This window comes from Dama dama, chromosome 1, assembly GCF_033118175.1.
Source record: "Dama dama isolate Ldn47 chromosome 1, ASM3311817v1, whole genome shotgun sequence".
NCBI lineage: Eukaryota > Metazoa > Chordata > Mammalia > Artiodactyla > Cervidae > Dama > Dama dama.
Window position 1 is genome coordinate 65,615,530 of NC_083681.1, and position 18,638 is coordinate 65,634,167.

At 42.3% G+C, this 18,638-nt stretch overlaps 2 protein-coding genes across 4 annotated transcripts in view; one reads left to right on the forward strand and one right to left on the reverse strand.

Moving 5' to 3' along the window:
• Positions 1-12,917: 12,917 nt before the first annotated feature.
• RAG2 (recombination activating 2) lies at positions 12,918-16,071 on the reverse strand. The gene is made up of 2 exons (XM_061152157.1): positions 15,767-16,071; positions 12,918-14,554 (listed from the first exon to the last, which is right to left on the reverse strand). The coding sequence occupies exon 2, from the start codon at positions 14,524-14,526 to the stop codon at positions 12,943-12,945; it is 1,584 nt and encodes a 527-aa protein (XP_061008140.1). The 5' UTR covers positions 14,527-14,554; positions 15,767-16,071; the 3' UTR covers positions 12,918-12,942.
• The window catches only part of IFTAP (intraflagellar transport associated protein), a 63,632-nt gene continuing 59,853 nt past the window's right edge, over positions 14,860-18,638 (forward strand). For 2 of the 3 annotated variants that reach the window (XM_061152162.1, XM_061152173.1), the window contains exon 1: positions 14,869-14,986. The gene's annotated coding sequence lies outside the window, so the exon portion shown is untranslated. Of the gene's footprint in view, positions 14,987-18,638 lie in introns of all 3 variants that reach the window. The other variant, XM_061152168.1, reaches the window with a different exon arrangement.

The window sequence follows — 18,638 nt, forward strand, 5'->3', positions numbered from 1 at the left end:
ACTGAGCATGCATGTGCAGGTTTAGATGGAACCTGCTCATAGTACAGTGGAAGAGTTAACATTTGTAGAGGTTTTTTTTTTTTTGCCACTTTTAGAATATTTCCACTTTCATCCTCACTACAACTCTGTGGGGTAGACATTGCTATGCTTCTCATTTGTGGAGGGTTAAATGACTTGCCCAAATTTGCGGGGTTAGTAAATACCTGATCTGGAATTTGAACTCAAATCTTTTGTCTTCAGATTCCATGTTGTTTCTGCCACAAAAATGAACCATTAATTTTCTTTTTAAAATAAAAGCAGTAACATTATTTGTTTAGAATCTACAACTCATCACTATAGTTCATAATCTTGAGATTGCATTTCTTGGGAGCAGGGACGGGTGGGTTTTAAGTCCTTGGTGTGCTTAGGGCCTTTTGCTAGGAGGAAGAATTGTCAAAGTTCTCAAGAGCCCCCCAAACCTCCGGTGGCTCGTTTTTGGAAACTCTTGTCTGCATCCTTAGGAATTTGGGGATTGCCAATTGCTGGCAGTTTAGAGCAGGCATGGGAGTTTATATGCTAGTGAGTCAACGATATGTTAGTGTTAATTAGTTTTTTTCTTCCTTTGATTTTTATTGGCCTTAATTGCCACTCTTCATACACAGTATATCAAAGAGCTTTGTAATTTAGTTGTCAAATGTGCATCAGTGATATTATCCTAAATGGTATGCACTTGATGCTTTTATAGGGATTGAACCTGGTATTTTCCATTTAAACAATACAGCAGTTTTTTCTTGCTTTTTTTGTATAGAATATATAAATTACAAAGATACTTGTAATTTAGTTGTCAAAAAGATATACATATTTTAATTTTATTTTTTTCTAGAAAACGTTTACGTTTTGCATTAGGTAAACTAATGGACTTTGAAGCCACCCCTTTCCTTCATCCCCTTTAATCCTTATAGCATGTCTCTGCACTAATAAACAACTAAATTCCTGTAATCTTCTTACTCCCTGAGGCATGCTTGCTCTGGTTTGTAGATTTTTTTCTCCCCACTTCCTCTCTGTTACTCGATTGGTGGCAATGTAAACACTTTCCAATGTTAAATTCAACTTTCTAGCATTATAGGAACTACTTTGAATGCATGTGACTAACAGCATGATTTATAGCACAACTCTCCCAATAATCCCTTAATCAGATCACATTTTAATAAACCCCTAGAACATCTGGCTGCAGGAACTTCTATATGCAGAAATGCTGCCTATGGTTGTTTTTGTCCTCCTCACTGTTGAGATTGTAATATCCTAGACCCTGGTTTTACATTCAGTTTTATTTTTGACGGTGTCCATTGTAAATGCAGTCACATTCTCTAGGGAAATTCACCACACTGAACGGAGCTTTCTTTTTTTTTTGAAGTATAGACTGAGACTTGAGAAGTGAAAAGCATCTTTCTCCCATGAAACCTGATTCTATAAGTTCTCTTGCCAACCCGCTGAGGTGCACTGCAGGGACCAGTGATAATGGCTGATGAAAATTGATGAATAGTCGGTATGAGGTCAAAAAGCTCTTTGGTATTAATAAATGTGTACCGAGAAGCAGGAACAGGAGGAAGAGATGTCTTTTCCTTCCAAGTGAATTAAAATTTAGTTTTGCCTCAATTTGTTTTCAAAATATGGATGAAGGTAAAGATTTTTTTTTTTTTTTGGTTGAGCTTGTGGATCTCACATTAGATCAAACAGAATTCAAATTACACACAGCTAGGAGGCAGAGTTTGTAAGCACTGGTGGTGGTTTCGAGAATGAATCACCATTTCGATGCAAATGATTTTTGATTGCAGATATGACTTTGTCTTCAGTTATTGTTTGAGAGGTGGTTTATTCTTTCGATGTTGAGAGATTTTTAAGTAACAGTAGATATTTTGTCACTATTTTATTTTTTCCATTTCGGAGAAGGCAATGGCACCCCACTCCAGTACTCTTGTCTGGAAAATCCCATGGATGGAGGAGCCTAGTAGGCTGCAGTCCATGGGGTCGCGAAGAGTCAGACATGACTGAGTGACTTCACTTTCACTTTTCACTTTTATGCATTGGAGAAGGAAATGGCAACCCACTCCAGTGTTCTTGCCTGGAGAATCCCAGGGATGGGGTCGCACAGAGTCGGACACAACTGAAGTGACTTAGCAGTAATTTTTCCATTTAACTACAGTGACCTACATAAATATACCTCATTCATTTTTGGTGAGATTTTTTCCTTTTGTGAAATTGCACTTCACTTTATTTTCATACACATAATTGTAAAGTTTGTTTAATGGCTTCTAAGACCTTTCTTCTTATTATTTTGTATTTGTTTTAGGAAAAGTTCAGGCACCAGGATGTAGTGATTTTATTTGATGATTTGTTGTGAAGGAATTTCCATGTCAAATGTTTTCAATTAAAATATATTTCAGCACTTAATTTTTATATTTTAATATTTCTATTCCTTATTAATATTATGGCTATAGTTAACAGTTGTATGTTTAAGTATTTGAAATAAAAGTTTAAAATTTGGAAACAGTGGGTATTGTGATTTATATTCAAATAATAATATTGAGTACAACATTAAATAAATGAAATGACATTTTTCCTTGAGTCAAATACAACATGAATTTGGTGCTTTTATAATAAAAAAGCAACAGAATAATGGATATAGTTTATGCTAAAATAAGAAAGACAATTTGGTGCCAGGCACTTAAGGTAAATGTAGGATTTGAAATGAAAATTTAAATTCCTTTGACAATCATAAAAATATGATACTGTGCCCCACAAAATTCACGCATTCATACACTCAGCATTTTGATCAGAGTGGTTGGCTTGCCAGGGTCACACAGAAGTGAGCTAGCCCCCAGGTTCTCTTGACTAGTCCTTTCCCTAGTAACAACAACAGTGGTGATCACAGCAACAGTGATAATAGCTACCACTGACCAAACAGTGTGGCAAACACTTTGCCCATGATTTTCTCATTGGATCCTTTTGGAGTCAGTACCAGTATTTTCTTCACGTTACACACGAGGTCACTGAAGCTTATCTCAGCCCGAAATTGACAGAACTGCACCTTCACAGTTTTCCCTCTAGCTCCGTCCATCTTACCTCATACTAGTCTGTCATCCCCACATCATCCGTGAAATTTCAAGCAACTTAGTGCTGCTTTTGCTGGAGACTTCCCAGCTTGCTCCTACTCAGAACAGAGATTTGGCCTGGCTACCACCATGTAAACATACCAATTTTTTAAATATTGAAATATGTTTGTACTTGTAGGTAAGGAGCATGTCTCCCAAAGACCCTGGTACCCTCCCTACTCCTGCAGCCCCAATCCATCTCCCGGGAACTCAGATCCAGCAAGTAACAGGTTGGCTGTTGGCTCAGCAGGGGGCCTTAAGGGCTGTTCCAGTGCCTTCTTCTTTGATTGACTTTTAAAAAATCCTACTCTCTTTACTTTGTACTATTCTCCCCCACCTTTACTGAGGTATTATTGACACATAAAATTATCTATATTTAAAGTGATGATTTGATATAAGTATACATTGTAAAATATCTACCACAATCAAGTTAATTAGCTCACCCAGTGCCTCACACAGTACCTTTTGTATATGTGTAGTTCAGCTCAGTTCAGTTCAGTCGCTCAGTCGTGTCTGACTCTTTGCCACCCCAAGGACTGCACCCCGCCAGGCCTCCCTGTCCATCACCAGCTCCTGGAGTTTACTCAAACTCATGCCCATTGAGTCAGTGATGCCATCCAACTATCTCATCCTCTGTCGTCCTCTTCTCCTCCCGCTTTCAATCCCTCCCAGCATCAGGGTCTTTTCAAAGGAGTCAGTTCTTCGAATCAGATGGCCAAAGTATTGGAGTTTCAGCTTCAACATCAGTCCTACCAATGAACACCCAGGACTGATCTCCTTCAGGATGGATTGGTTGGATCTCCTTGCAGTCCAAGGGATTCTCAAGAGTCTTCTCCAACACCACAGTTCAAAAGCATCAGTTCTTCAGTGCTCACCTTTCTTTACAGTCCAACTCTCACATCCATACATGACCACTGGAAAAACCATAGCCTTGGCTAGACGGACCTTTGTTGGCAAAGTAATGTCTCTGCTTTTTAATATGCTATCTAGGTTGGTCATAACTTTCCTTCCAAGGAGCAAGTGTCTTAATTTCATGGCTGCAGCCATCATCTGCAGAGATTTTGGAGCCCCCCCAAATAAAGTCTCTCACTCTTTCCACTGTTTCCCCAACTATTTGCCATGAAGAAATGGGACCAGATGCCATGATCTTAGTTTTCTGAATGTTGAGTTTTAAACCAACTTTTTCACTCTGCTCTTTCACTTTTATCAAGAGACTCTTTAGTTCTTCACTTTCTGCCATAAGGGTGGTGTCATCTGCATATCTGAGGTTATTGATATTTCTCCTGGCAATCTTGATTCCAGCTTGTGCTTCATCCAGTCCAGCACTTCTGATGATGTACTCTGCATGTAAGTTAGAACACTTAAGATCAAGTGTTTTAACAATTTTCAAGTGTATGAGACAGTACAATGTCAGTCATATAATCACCCAGCTGTAAATGAGATCCTCAGAACCTACTCATCTTATAACTGAAAGTTGGTACCCTTTGACCAAGGGTATCTGATATTACCCCTGCATTTGAAAATGAAGCAGCTTCTTATCCTTTAAGGCTTAGCTAAGTTCTAGATATTTCTTGATACCCTTTATAAATATTTCAGCCTATTTTATTGAAAATGAAAATTAAGGAGTAGTAGAGGAGTACTAGAGGACTTTAAAAGAAATAAGAGAAAAAGAAAAATAGAAAATAGAAGAGAAAAAGGAAAGAAAAAACAAGAAGAAAAAAGAAAGAAAAAGAAAAAAAAGAAAAAAAAAAGAAAGAGAAAAAAAAATTTTTTTTTCCCCTAATTAAAAAAATCATAAAAATCTATGAAAATGAAAGTTAAGGAGTAATGGGGGAGTAATAGGAAATTTTAAAGGAAAATAAAAGAGAAAAAAAAAAAGTAAAAATATATCTAGGAGTTTCCCTGGAGCTGTTGCGGTCAGTGTGGGTTCGGCTCAGTTTCAGATAGCTCCTCGTTCCAGCTTACGCTTCTCGATATCTACAGGCCCCTTCCGGTGTAGTCGGTGTTTTCTAGAGGGATTTTAATCTGTTGCACCAGTCCCTTCTGAAGCGGTTCCCTTTGTTTATTTGGCTTCTGTTTGCCGGTCTCTTCAGAGCCTCATTTCCGCCTTGACACAGGCGGGCGGAGGTGGACTCTTATTCAGGTAGCTAGTTCTGTCGCTCTGCGGGGAGGGGCTGGCGCTGCGGGGACGGGCTGGCGCTGCGGGGAGGGGCTGGCGTTGCGGGGAGGGGCTGGTGCTGGGCGGGGAGGGGCTGGCGCTGCTGGGGAGGGGCCGGTGCTGGGCGGGGAGGGGCTGGCGCTGTGGGGAGGGGCTGGTGTTGCGGGGAGGGGCTGGCGCTGCGGGGAGGGGCTGGTGCTGGGCGGGGAGGGGCTGGCGCTGTGGGGAGGGGCTGGCGCTGCGGGGAGGGGCTGGCGCTGCGGGGAGGGGCTGACACTGCGGGGAGGGGCTGACGCTGCGGGGAGGGGCTGGCGTTGCGGGGAGGGGCTGGCGTTGCGGGGAGGGGCTGACACTGCGGGGAGGGGCTGGCGCTGCGGGGAGGGGCTGGCGTTGCGGGGAGGGGCTGGCGTTGCGGGGAGGGGCTGGCGCTGCGGGGAGGGGCTGGTGCTGGGCGGGGAGGGGCTGGCGCTGTGGGGAGGGGCTGGCGTTGCGGGGAGGGGCTGGCGTTGCGGGGAGGGGCTGGTGCTGGGCGGGGAGGGGCTGGCGCTGTGGGGAGGGGCTGGCGCTGCGGGGAGGGGCTGACGCCGCGGGGACGGGCTGGTGCTGCCAGGAGGGGCTGACGCTGCCCTCTCCGTCTGCGCTGCTCAGGCTCCCGGCTGTTCTATATGGAGCGCGCCCCGCGCTGCGCGCGGTTCCAGCCCTCGGGTGTTCCACAAAAGCGCTGAAGGAAAAGCTGCGCCTGCTCTCTGTGCCTTCCCCGTCAGAGCGGTCCAGGCAGCCAGGGGCTTGGTGGGCGCACTCTCCCCAGGTGTGGCGCGCCCCCTCCCTTCCGCGGACCCAGTCTCAGTTTCCGCCGGCGCCAGTTGGGTGCGCGTGCCTTCTGCCCTCCGCGTCCCCAGCCCCAGTCCCCGCCCGCGCCGGTCGGGTGCCTGCGCCCTGTGTCTCGCCGCGACCTTCCCCTCCCCCCTGCCTCCTGCCTCCGGCGGGGCTGGGCCGGTCCGCAGCCTGCGAGCTCTTCTCTGGACTTTCTCTGTCTCTTTGTTCTGCGAACGGCCGGCAGTGTGTTCGGGCCGGTTAATTTACTCTCTTTTGGTCTCCCACAGTTCAAGTTGGCAACTCACAGACGCTCCCTCCGATTGTTCTCAGGGCACTCGGGCCCGGACCCTACCCCAAGCAATGCCGCCTAAGACTCCCTTCCTGGGACGGATCTCCGTCCTTAGCTCTTTTGTCTCACTTTTTATCTTTTATATTTTGTCCTACCTCCTTTCGAAGACAATGGGCTGCTTTTCTGGGCGCCTGATGACCTCAGCTAGCGATCAGAAGTTGTTTTGCGAAGTTTGCTCTGCGTTCAGTTATTCTTTTGATGAATTTGTAGGAGAGAAAGTGGTCTCCCCGTCCTACTCCTCCGCCATCTTGGCTCCTCCCCCCATTTCAGCCTATTTTAAAAGCTATTTATAGGATAACTTTTAAGAGCAGGCAATGTGTACTGGGCACTGGAGATAGAGGAGTGAATTCAGACAGTTTCTGCTCACAAAGAACTGGTTGGAGGTAGACACTGAATCAACAGTAATTATAATAAATGCATGACTCCACAGTCTAGTGAGTGTTATGAATGAGAAGTACTAGGTGCAATTCAAGTACAGTAAGACAAGGGAATTTAAATTGGGAAATCACAGAAACATCTAGGAAGAAGGAACCTTTAAGAGAAGACTGGTAGGATGAGTGGGGTGAGGGCAGGTGAGGAATGATAGACCAGGCCCAACATAACCTGTGGGAAGACAGGTGGGAGACCTGCCCACTTTTTGTCCTTTTATGATTGGCTTCAGAACAGTCATGGTGCTTGTGGGTGTGTCGTTTAACTTGCTAATGTATTACAATGGGTGTGTAATGGGGATCAAGGTCTACTGGAAGTGGAATCTTCTGCCATCTTGGAGCTGGTTGGTTCTAACCAGTTTTTGTCATGCCCCATGACCATGCCATTCTTTTAAAGGTTGTTCCCTGCCCCCTTCCCTTTTGCGTCAACTGGAGATGTTTCAGAACCGAAGGAAGGTTTGTGTAGCAGAAGCAGACCAAGGGAGGGGCTGCTGAGTTCAGATAATCAGGCAGAAGCCTCATCATGCAGGACCCTGTGGTTGGGTAAAGACTTTGGGTCCTGCCCCAAATGCAAATGGAAACCGTTGAAGAGTTTGAGGTATGCAACCCATGCCAAGCCAGGGGAGGGACAAGAGTGAAATGCTTTTGGAAGGTGTTAAATGTGAAGTGATTTGTCGAAGACTGAGAAGGACTATGCATATAATTTTTAAATGTTGGAGTAGCCACTTCAAACATCTTAGAGACACAGCCTGCTAATTCTTTTGTCTTATTCCCTGAAGTGACTGTGGCTGTTTCCAGTTTAACAGAACTGTGTTAGTGCCCTTTATTATTACTTCAAGGTATTTGGGACTATTTAATCTGCATGTTTAAATATATACTACAGCAGATATTGGGCTTCCCAGGTGGCTCAGTGGGTAGAGAATCAACCTGCAATGAAGGAGATGCAGGAGACACGGGTTCAATTCCTGGGTTGGGAAGATCTCTTGGAGGAGGGCATGGCAACCCACTTCAGTATTCTTGCCTGGAGAATCCCATGGACAGAGGGCCTGGGGGTTTGCAGTCCATAGTATTGCAAAGACTGAAGCAATTGAGCATGTATGACAGATACTGGCTTCATGCTTACCACATCCATTTCCCTTTTCAGGGCAGACAGTTAAACTGTATTTCCCAGCCCCTTTGCATCTAGGTAGGGCTGTACTACTTGAGTTTTTTTTTTTTTTTTTTAAAACAGTGGAATGTTGGAGGAAATGATCCTCCAATATCATTTGCAGGCAGAAACATTTACAGGAGAGTGTACCTTCTCAGTGTTCTTTGTTTTCTTTGTATCTGAAGTCTTGAGGATATAAGATAAAGATGGCAGAATTGCCAAATGTTTTGAAACAGCCTGATTCTCTGAGACCCATCTTGGAGGAAACCTACTCTGGTGAATAGCTTGATAAGTGAAAATGAAAGTGAAGTGAAGATCACTCAGTTGTGTTCGGCTCTTTGAGACCCCATAGACTATATAGTCCATAGAATTCTCCATGCCAGAATACTGGAGTGGGTAGCCTATCCCTTCTCCAGTGGATCTTCCCAACCCTGGAATCGAGCTGGGGTCTCCTGCATTGCAGGTGAACTCTTTACCAACTGAGCTATCAGGGAAGCCAACTTAATAAGGGAAACCTGCATTGAACTCTGCTTGAGTGGGAGAGAGACTTTGTGACAATTTACTGGTGTTTTGCAGTTTTTGTTACCACAGCCAGTGTCACTTATCCTAACACTCATTTTCTTCTCATCTATGTAGGCATTCACAGGTTTGTTGGTTCCATTTATTCTTACATCTCTTGCTTATTCAGTTGGTGTAACTGATTCTACTTTACTTTCAATATTTATATCAGTATTAAGCTAGACAATGAGTAAGTCATTTTGGCTGCCCATACTGGAATGCAGAGGCAACTCACGGAAGAATTTAATTCAATTCATTTCAATGAAACTGTAAGTGCCTACAGTATGCAAGGCGTTATGCTAAATACTAGATATATAGAGATGACAAAGTCTCCTATATCTCGGATTGAACTGTGGACTTGGGAGAACAACACAAACTCCAGATAAGCTTGGGGAAGTCAAAAACAGAGAGAAGAGGCAACTCACTTTCCTGATAGAACCGGAAGCGAATGACTTCAGAGGTGAAATGGTGGTGAAGTGGTCAGCCCGAGACAGTTGGGGAGAGGTTCTGTGACCCAGTAGAGGTGCAGGGTCAGGAAGAGGTACCCAGGAGTGGTACAGAGCATAGACAAATCCTCAATGGTCTCACTAAGACAACTGTCGCCATGCTGGGAGAGGAAGGGACAGAAAGATCGCCTCTTTATCATACGAGCCCAGATGGACCTGAAAACGGCAGAGAGAGAAAGTGGAACTGTAGATGTCCTAAGGCCTGTGGTTAAAGCTAAGGTGGCACCCATGAGTCATCCTCCCAACTAACCTCAGGCCGGGTGGGAATGTGAATGTTGTAGAAGCAGCTGGTGAGGAGGGATAATGATCCTAAATACCAAATGTTTCACCCTCACTCGCTCCCACTCCTGACACCTCAGCATTATATTTCTTCCTAGAACTTGGAGAAAAAGCTGGGTGAAGACAGAGAACTCTAAATTTATTAAACTAAATTTCCAACGCACAGTGAAAGGGATGCATAGTATAATGTGAGTTGATTTGCAGAAAAATACAGTTTTATTTCTTGGACTTTTGAGTCTATAAGCAGAGATTTGGGGTGATGGGGTCCAGAGGAGTTTTTTGGGAGGAGGAGCAGATATCTGAACTGGGATGTAAAGAGGGGAGAGGAACGAGCCGGATGGTTTTGGGTATTGGCAGGAGTTATCAAGTGCAAGAGGGAAAGTGTACCCTGCGGAAGGAACGGGTTCCCCCAAAGCCCTGAGTACCTGTGAAGTAACTAGGGGGGCTCACCACAAATGTTAGTTCAGCATTTTGGGAGATTGTGCATAAAGTGTGAAAGCATAAGCTCATTAGGTGAGGTGTCCCCACACGGATAGTAGTAACACAGAGAGGAAGCAGGAAGGAACAGGTCACATGATATGAATGAAGTTTTACGTGATGTTCTTGTGCTGATGAAAAGCTGGGGGTCCCTGCCCTGGCCACCTCTCCATGCCCATGGTATTCCACGCTCCTCTTGTTTACTGCATTCACCAGACCGATGCTGTTTCAATTCCACAAACATGAAAGCTTCCTACCCTTTAGACTGACTACTCCTTTTCCACTATTCTTTCTGCTTTCTTGACACATTGAACTTGTTTGTGTATTTTGCTCTTGTTTATATATATACATATATGTGTGTCTATCACTCTATAGGTCCATATGTAGATATCTGCATGGGGGTCTGAGTTGCAGCACGTGGGATCTTTGTTGAGTCATGCAAGATCTTTTCTAGTGGTGCTTGGGCTCCAAGGGCTTAGTTGCCCCACAGCATGTGGGATCTTGGTTCCCTGACCAGGGAATTGAATCCACGTCCCCTGCATTGCAAGGTGAGTTCTTAACCAATGGACCATCTTTGTGCTTGGAGAAGAGTAGAGTCCCTCAAAATAGTCACCCTGGAAAGCCATATACTTATTTGTTGACATTATTCTGTGTAAACCATTTGGGACTTACCTTTAAATCTGTTTGTGAGGCATATCAGAAAACCCACTTTGTTAGCTCAGGCTTCACGTTTGGCCTAAAGTGACAATAATGCTGAAAAATGACACCCTGCTTGGCTTTGGATAACATTTGTCTGTTTCCAAAAACCAAATTCATCTCTAACTGTTGAGTATCTTCAAAAGAATGAAACATAGACTCTGAAAGTGATTGGAAAGTGAGTCCTAGAACTGTGTTAAGCAAAAGCATTATATCCTTGGGATAAGTGAGTACTCTTCTAATGTGGTTCATTTGAAAGTTTGCATATGCTTAGTAGAAAAGAAACCTTATTGTCTTCAAATCACATCTGGTAGACTCATTAGTGAGATGACTTAAAAAGACCTATTTTTACTCAAACTTACAGTAAGTAAAACCAAAGTACTTGCCCTCGACTTACACACACCCCAAAAGCAACTATAATTGAATCTCTCAGATTACCATATGTAATCTGCTTTCACTATGAAACAAATATGTGTAATTACTTTTTAGCCGCTTGGTCACTGTAGACAAATAAAGATAAAAGAAGATTGTGGGAATAACTACAACTAAGGGAATAACATTTTGAACATTGTAGAGGCTATTTCAGCTCCCACTCAAGTCACTTTCTACTGACAGATAAAAAATAAATAAAAGTAGAGTGATCCTGAGAAAATTAAACAGTATAATTTTGCCAATAACTGGGTAACTACAAATGTTAATAATTGGAAGAAATCAATATAAACAAAAGACATTTTCATATTTTATTAGTTTTATATAGGTAATAGAAACAACAAAAAGCAAAACAATGGTACAGCAAATTATGCAAAAGGAATATTCATCAAGCAACATTAGTGAAACAAAGTGAACATGATTTAATTTTTTCAGATTTATTTCAGTATCTGAAGCATGAACTATTAGCAAAACTTTGTTGCAGGATTTTGTCTCCTGTATGGTTCATATTTCCCCTAAATTTGGCAATAATACCTTACACATTGTTTACTCAGTGAAAACAAATGAATGAGAGGCTATGGTTTAAGCTCTTAGGCTAAAATGAAATAGATTTCCAGAAAAATACTCTAGGAGAGAAGACATTTGTATCTAAGATCACCTAATTATCAGTTGATGTGAAGCCTCAAAATTAACAGTTCTTTTAATTTTAATTATAGCAACTATCTAACTGAACCTGAGCAAGCTCACTGATTTTACAACTTTCACTGGCAGCAAACTCCATGTACCAACTAGACTGGTAAACACACATATATTTCTTTTTCCCTCTTAAAAATTATCTACCTGTTAACTTTGTCAAATTCTCTAAACTTTTATTATTTGGGTAAGTAATAAATATTACTCGTGGATAAAACCTCTCATAAGATCTATTTAGAGATTCTTTCTTATTGTACTCTGACTCTTCTCCCTGTTTCAAAGGGCTAAGTATCAGTGGACTGAAGTTTTCATTAAATCTCTTGAAGAACTGGTTCAACTGACTAGCTTTACTTTATCATCTGTTAACCATATGAATGGGTGAGTCTATGAAGAAAGTGCATGTGGATAGCTTGATAAAATGTAACAAACGATGTAGATTCTTTTTGTCTTTCTTCATGTCAGTGGAGATTATCAATTTTTTTTTCTATCTAGCTTCCCTAGTGGCTCAGACAGTAAAGAATCCACCTGCAACACAGGAGACCTGGGTTCGATTTCTGGTTGGGAAGATCCCCTGGAGGAGGGCATGGCTACCCACTGCAGTATTCTTGTCTGGAGTATTCCCATGGACAGACAAGTCTAGTGGGCTACAGTCCACGGGGTCCAAAGAGTTGGGCACGACTGAGAGACTAAACACAACAACAATCTAACTATCTCTACCTATCTCCTTAAAGATTTTTCTGTATATGGGCATAGTCAGGTGGCCATCTTTGAGGTGTACAAAGAACATTCATGTGGGATACAGGTGATCTCAGTTGTAATTTCTGGTCAACCACCAAATTGTTACAGTCTACAAAATAATTCATTTGACTCCTTTGGGTGTTAGTTACTTTACTGGTTAAATTTGTGTTAACTGCTTGGTGGATTATTTGTTACCAAAAGCCCTGTAAAGGATGTACGTATACCTTGATTATTATTACTATTTCTGTGTTTAAGATTCCTTGAATAAAAATTCAGATAATAAATTCCCATTGAATATAACTTTGAGTAAAATATTTTCAAAATACAGGTTATAGGTCCTGTATAGGTCTAAATACAATGACTGTATTCAGTATGGCATTATAAGCACTTTCCCCTAGTACTTTACTCATATAACTAAATGAAAACATTAGATGTTTTCAATAAACAAAAACGGGAAGATAAATTTTATCATTGTTACAATTCTTTAAAATAAGTTTAAAATTTTGATGCCCCTGAATCTGAAAGGCTTTCATGGAACTAATCAAACAACCTTCTAAGAAAAGATTTCTTGGCAGGAGTAATAATTTTCCCAGAACCCTTTTTGTGGAGGGATCTCAGTGGAGGCTTTTTTAATGATTGAACTCTTTTGGGAGTTTGCAGTGCTCTTGCTATCTCCACATGCTCATTGCAGTAATATTTATTGCTTCCTTCTGACAGTTGGATGAGTGTGCGTTCTGCCAGATCCATACACTGGGCATGGACCCAATGTCCATCTCCATGAGAGCAATAGATCATGGCAGGCTTGTTGAGCTCAGTTGAATAAAATGGTACCCAAGTGTTGATATCCACGTCACAAGTAGAACAGCATGTAATCCAGTAGCCTGTCTCAGACTCATCTTCCTCATCATCTTCATTGTAGGTGTCGAATTCATCATCACCATCGAAACTGTTTGCTTCTGCACTGAAGCAAAATTCTTCTGAGTCTTCAAAGGGAGTGGAGTCTCCTGGGTCTTCTGTTGATGTCTGACTACTTGTGAAAGTTTTCTGATCTTCGTTCACATCGTCTTCAGCACATTTCAACGTATAGAAGTAAAATGCTTCTGAAACAGCCTGTTTATTGTCTCCTGGTATGCCGAGGAAAACAGTTCCATTTCCCATGTTGCTTCCAAACCATATCTTGCTATGCTTAATATCTGGGGTCCAATCTGGGGTTTCCATCTCATGAATGTCTATCTTGTTATCCTTGAAAGAGATGATGTTACAGACCATTCTTTTTTGATTTTCAAGCTGATAGCCACCAACAATAACGAATTCATCATTGTTTATTTGAGTCAGGATTGCACTGGAGACAGAGATTCCTCCTGGCAAGACTGTGCACTCCACAGCTGGGCTACCCAAGGGGAGATCAACCCTTATTCTGTACAGATTGGCAGGGCGGATGTTATTGGCAAGTGAATGGCCTCCTAAAATATAAACGGTATCATTTCTGGCAATGGAGACATGAAAAGATAGTCCATCTTGAAGTTCTGGAAGAATGTATGACGTGGAGCACCCAAATTCAAAATCCACCAAGAAGACATGGGGCAGGCAGTCAGCCACGCTGTTCCATTTCTCTGTGGTTCTTTGGGCAGAAGGTATATATGACCGTCCTCCAAAGAGAACACCCATACTTTTCCCTCGACTATACACCACATCAATGGAATGACCATATCTGCCTTCAGGAACGTCTCCTACCAAGTCCTTCTCTGTGCAGCGAAAAGTAACTTTTTTGTTGTTCTTGCAAACAACAGACATCACATAAATCTTATCTGAAAGCTCATTGTTTGGTGTTTTTCCTCCATGGATGATGTACTGATGCTTTTCAGACTCCAAGTTGCTGCTGAATGTGCAAGTGGCTGGGTATCGAAGAGGAGGAAGGTAGCAAGAATCCTTAGAGAAAACTGCAGGCTTCAGTTTGAGATGGCTATGCTTTACCTCAAAATGGAAAACTCCAGTGGGGCAAGACCTCTTGGGCCAGCCTTTTTGGCCAAAGAAGAAAACTTGCCCATCAAAATTCATTAATGAGAAGCCTGGTTGAATTAAGGCTATGCTATTACCGACTGTTACCATCTGTAGTGACATATTTTCTAACGGTGGATAGATCTTTTATCTGAAAGAATTACAAAAGAAAATTTTTTTACTTATTACGTCTATTCATATAAAATCACTATGTGTAAATTCCCTCACATGCATAAAGCATGTTAAAAATAAAAGAGTTGTCCCACAAGTTTGCAGTGAATAGCAAAAATTCAGGCCTCACAAGCAAAGAGACCCGGAACCTTTCTGCTTAAAGCAATCCTGGCAGCTGGGAGCTGTTTTAGACGTGGACTACCGTCCCTTAGATTTCTGGGAAGTGTAGTCCTTTTTCCTTAAAGATTCACCACTTGTCAGCAGAAAGAACTACATTTCCCAGGAATCCGTTCTCTATGGGACGTGTGGCTCCAATAGTTTGTTGCTTGAGGAGACAAGTCTCGCTGAGTAAAGACGCCAAAAATGCGAAGTGACTAGCTGGGAGCCAAGACAGAACACTAGGGAATGGGAGGTGAGAATGGCTGATGCAACCTAACATCCGGGTTATGGGAAAGTTGCGTACCAGGAGGGGCGTCAGGCTACCCCCGCCCGGGTGTTTTTGGAGCCTCTCCGGGGGACTCATTAACAGATGACCGGGTAGGAAGCACAACTGCTTCTGGCCAGAGTGGGGTTGCCTGGAAACCGCCGCCTGAAGAGACTCTTGGCCGAGGTGTCCTCACGGACTCCTGCCGGGGACGCTTTGGAGCTCGGACTCAAAATGGCACACTTGGGCATCCTTAGGTTGCTGGGGCGGGAGTTTGAAGGGGGCACCGAGGGTACAAAGCTGTGACTTTTTTGCAGAACCAAAAGATTAGTCTCTGAATACTTAGCGTGCTGGGGAGAATTTACTTGATAGTGATTTTTACCATTCCCTTGTGTAGCCTTGGAAATATGGTAATTTGACTTTAGCGAATACCTCGCCAAAGGCTGTTTGTTTTCTCAGCTGCTCTTGCTTCGGTTTTAGAGTTCTTTTAGGGAAGCAGAGAAGTTTTCCAACACCTCTTCTCTCCCCTGTCTCTTCCCCTCCTTCCCTTCCTCCCTCTTTTTGGATAAGAAAATAAGAGTTAGTGGCCGTTATTTCAGATCCCTTTCCAGTTCCAGAAGCTGGAAGTAATTCTTTAGTAATTCTGTTGTAAGCAAGCGTTAAGAAAAGAGGTACCAGAATTATACAGAATGTAATATTTTTATGATTTTTTAAAAGATATTTATCAGATGAAGTAAGCTTGATTAATTAAAAAAAATTATTACCTACCTTGAAGAGATATCAGGAGCCTTTGTGTGAAATACACTCCCTGTTTGCAGACTAAATTCCTAAATTAAAGGAAACAAAAAAAGCATAGATTCCTTGACTTCTAAGAATAAACTGTTAATGTTTCAAAAACAGTGGCTAAGAGGATGGACTTTGAAAGTTTACTCCCTGGATTCAAATCCTGGCTCTGTCACTTCCTATGTTACCTTGGGCAAATAATTTAATCTGTGTCTAGTTTCCTCATCTGTAAAACGAAATGATAATTTTACCTACCTCACAAGTTGATGTAAGTTGTGATTAGTAAGTTAATACATGGAAAGCGCTTAGAACAGGGCTTTGTACACTGAAGTCTTAGTTGTGATGATTATATTTGAACTTATAAAAAGTAAGGTTGTTAATGCATAGTTAGCTGATTAGAAGGGTTTTAAGGTCTGGGAATCTGGTTAGTGGGTGTAGCCTAATAATTTTTTAGATTGGTGAGAATTGAATAAACATATGCAACAGTCAGTCCTAAAATAAATCAGTCCTGAATGTTCACTGGAAGGAATGATGCTGAAGCTGAAGCTCCAGTGCTTTGGCCACCTGATGGGAAAAAACTGACTCATTGGAAAAGACTCTGATGCTGGGAAAGATTGTAAGCAGGAGGAGGAGGGGACGACAGAGGATGAGATGGTTGGATGGCATCACTGACTCGATGGACATGAGTTTGAGTAATCTCTGGGAGTTGGTGATGGACAGGGAAGCCTGGCGTGCTACAGTCCATGGGGTCACAAAGAGTTGGACACGACTGAGTGACTGAACTGAACTGATGCAGCAGAAGGGGCTTCCCAGGTGACTCAGTGGTAAAGAATCTGCCTGCAATGCCGGAGATGTGGGTTTGATCCTGGATTGGGTTGATCCCCTGGAGGAGGAAATGGAAACCCACTCCAGTATTCTTGCTTGGGCAGTCCCATAGAGGAGCCTGGTGTGCCTGTAGTCCATGGGGGCACAAAGAGTTGGACACAACTGTGCATGCATAGGACAGAGGTATTGGTGGTGAGCTCAATTTAAGTAACAGAATATTTCATTCTTCTTGTTACCCTTTCACTAACTCCTGATTAAATATGCAGACTCTCAAGTTAGATTGTCTGAGTCCAAATTTGGGCTGAAACACTTATTTGCTGTTTAATTCTCTTGACCAAGTTTATTTCCTCTCTTTTCTTATCTGTGAAGTAGAGATAGTATTAGTACCTATTCACTGAGTTACTTTTGAGAGTAAATGGGATGACACATGTAAATCATATAGCACATATGTGATTATATATGCTGGTACATAATAAGTATTGAATAAACATTAGCCTGCCAATGCAGGAGATGCAGGTTCAATCCCTGGGTCAGGAAGATCCCCTGGAGAAGGAAATGACAACCCGCTCTGGCATTCTTGCCTGGAAAATTCCATGTACTGGTCCAGGAGCTGGGGGGGCTACAGTCTATGGGGTTGCAAAGAGTTGGACAGGACTTAGTGACTGAGCATAGCACACCACACAGCAAACATTATTTGATGCTATAATTTATTTTATTCCCCCTGCCAAGTTTCCTTGGGCCATTCAATCTATGGTCAGTCTAATGCAGTTTTGGTGGGGCCTTGAAGATCAGATCTAATTAATTGCTAATTATTGTCTTTCTTCTAGTTATTTTTAATTTGGGAGAGTCAAAGTGTGATATTTTAATAATCATCTTGTGGGTTATTAAAGCAAATGAGGAACTGGTGAATGAGAAGGATTATGCCTAAGGTTATGAAGCAAGCCTGTTTCTTCCTCAGACATGGTGGTCTGTACATTCAGCAACTTGGCCTTGCTTATGAAATAACCTGGGCAAGTGTTTTATCTACTTGTGGCCTATCCAGGTATACACGAGAGAAGGCATCTCTGCAGCTGAGAAAATGCTCTCCATTGGAACGAGAAGGAAATGTTGTTGGCACTCAGTTTAGTAAAGGAAAACCAGCAGTGATTACACTCAGCAAGATGTGCAGATGATTTCAGAGTTGCCCACTCTGGGGTTGAGGAAGCACCAGCGCCAGTGCCTGCTAATTGTAAACAGTTGTGAAGACTGGGCTTCGCCCGGTAATGACTGGACTAGAAAGCCCACTGTGCAGAGGTAATGGATCCCAGATCCCAAGGCGTGACCGTACACCAAGAGTGCTTGCTTTTAAACAGAAAGCTTCATTGTCGCCTATTGGCTTCATTTTAAAGTTCATGGGGATTTTGCATTTAAATTAATTTTTACATTGTGTTAGTTTCTACCGTACAACAATGAAACAGCCACACATATACATACATCCCTTCCCTTTTGGACTTCCTTCTCAGTCAGGTCACCAGAGCGCCTTAAGTAGAGTTCTCTGTGTATACAGAGAAAAAAAAGGATTACTAATGAAAAATTGATTACAAATAAAGTTCACAGGGATTTTGACTTCTCATAAAGGAAAACATGGTTATTGTATATTAAACAGAAACATTTTCTTAGGCAAGACATGAGGAATGTTACCCCTTTGTGTAGCTTTTTTGGGTCCCCAAAGATTTCTGACCTGTTTTCCCTTTGATGTCCTGCTCTTGGCTCACCCCATAATTACAGGGCCCTAAAAATAGTGGTAAAGTTGATTACCATTAAGATGAATTACCTCTTCTTGCAACACAAAGTGTTTGTGTCTTTAATCTTTAGGTTACACATTTTAAACCATGACTGGATGACTTAGGTATTTAAAGAATGAACAAGAACATTGAAAGTGTTTTCACTTTATTTTGCCATGTAGTTTAGATTTTGCAATTTTGCTTTACTAACTTAAATATGTCTTCACAGGAGTAGACTATGGTATATTTTCCATGGTTTCAATGTGACT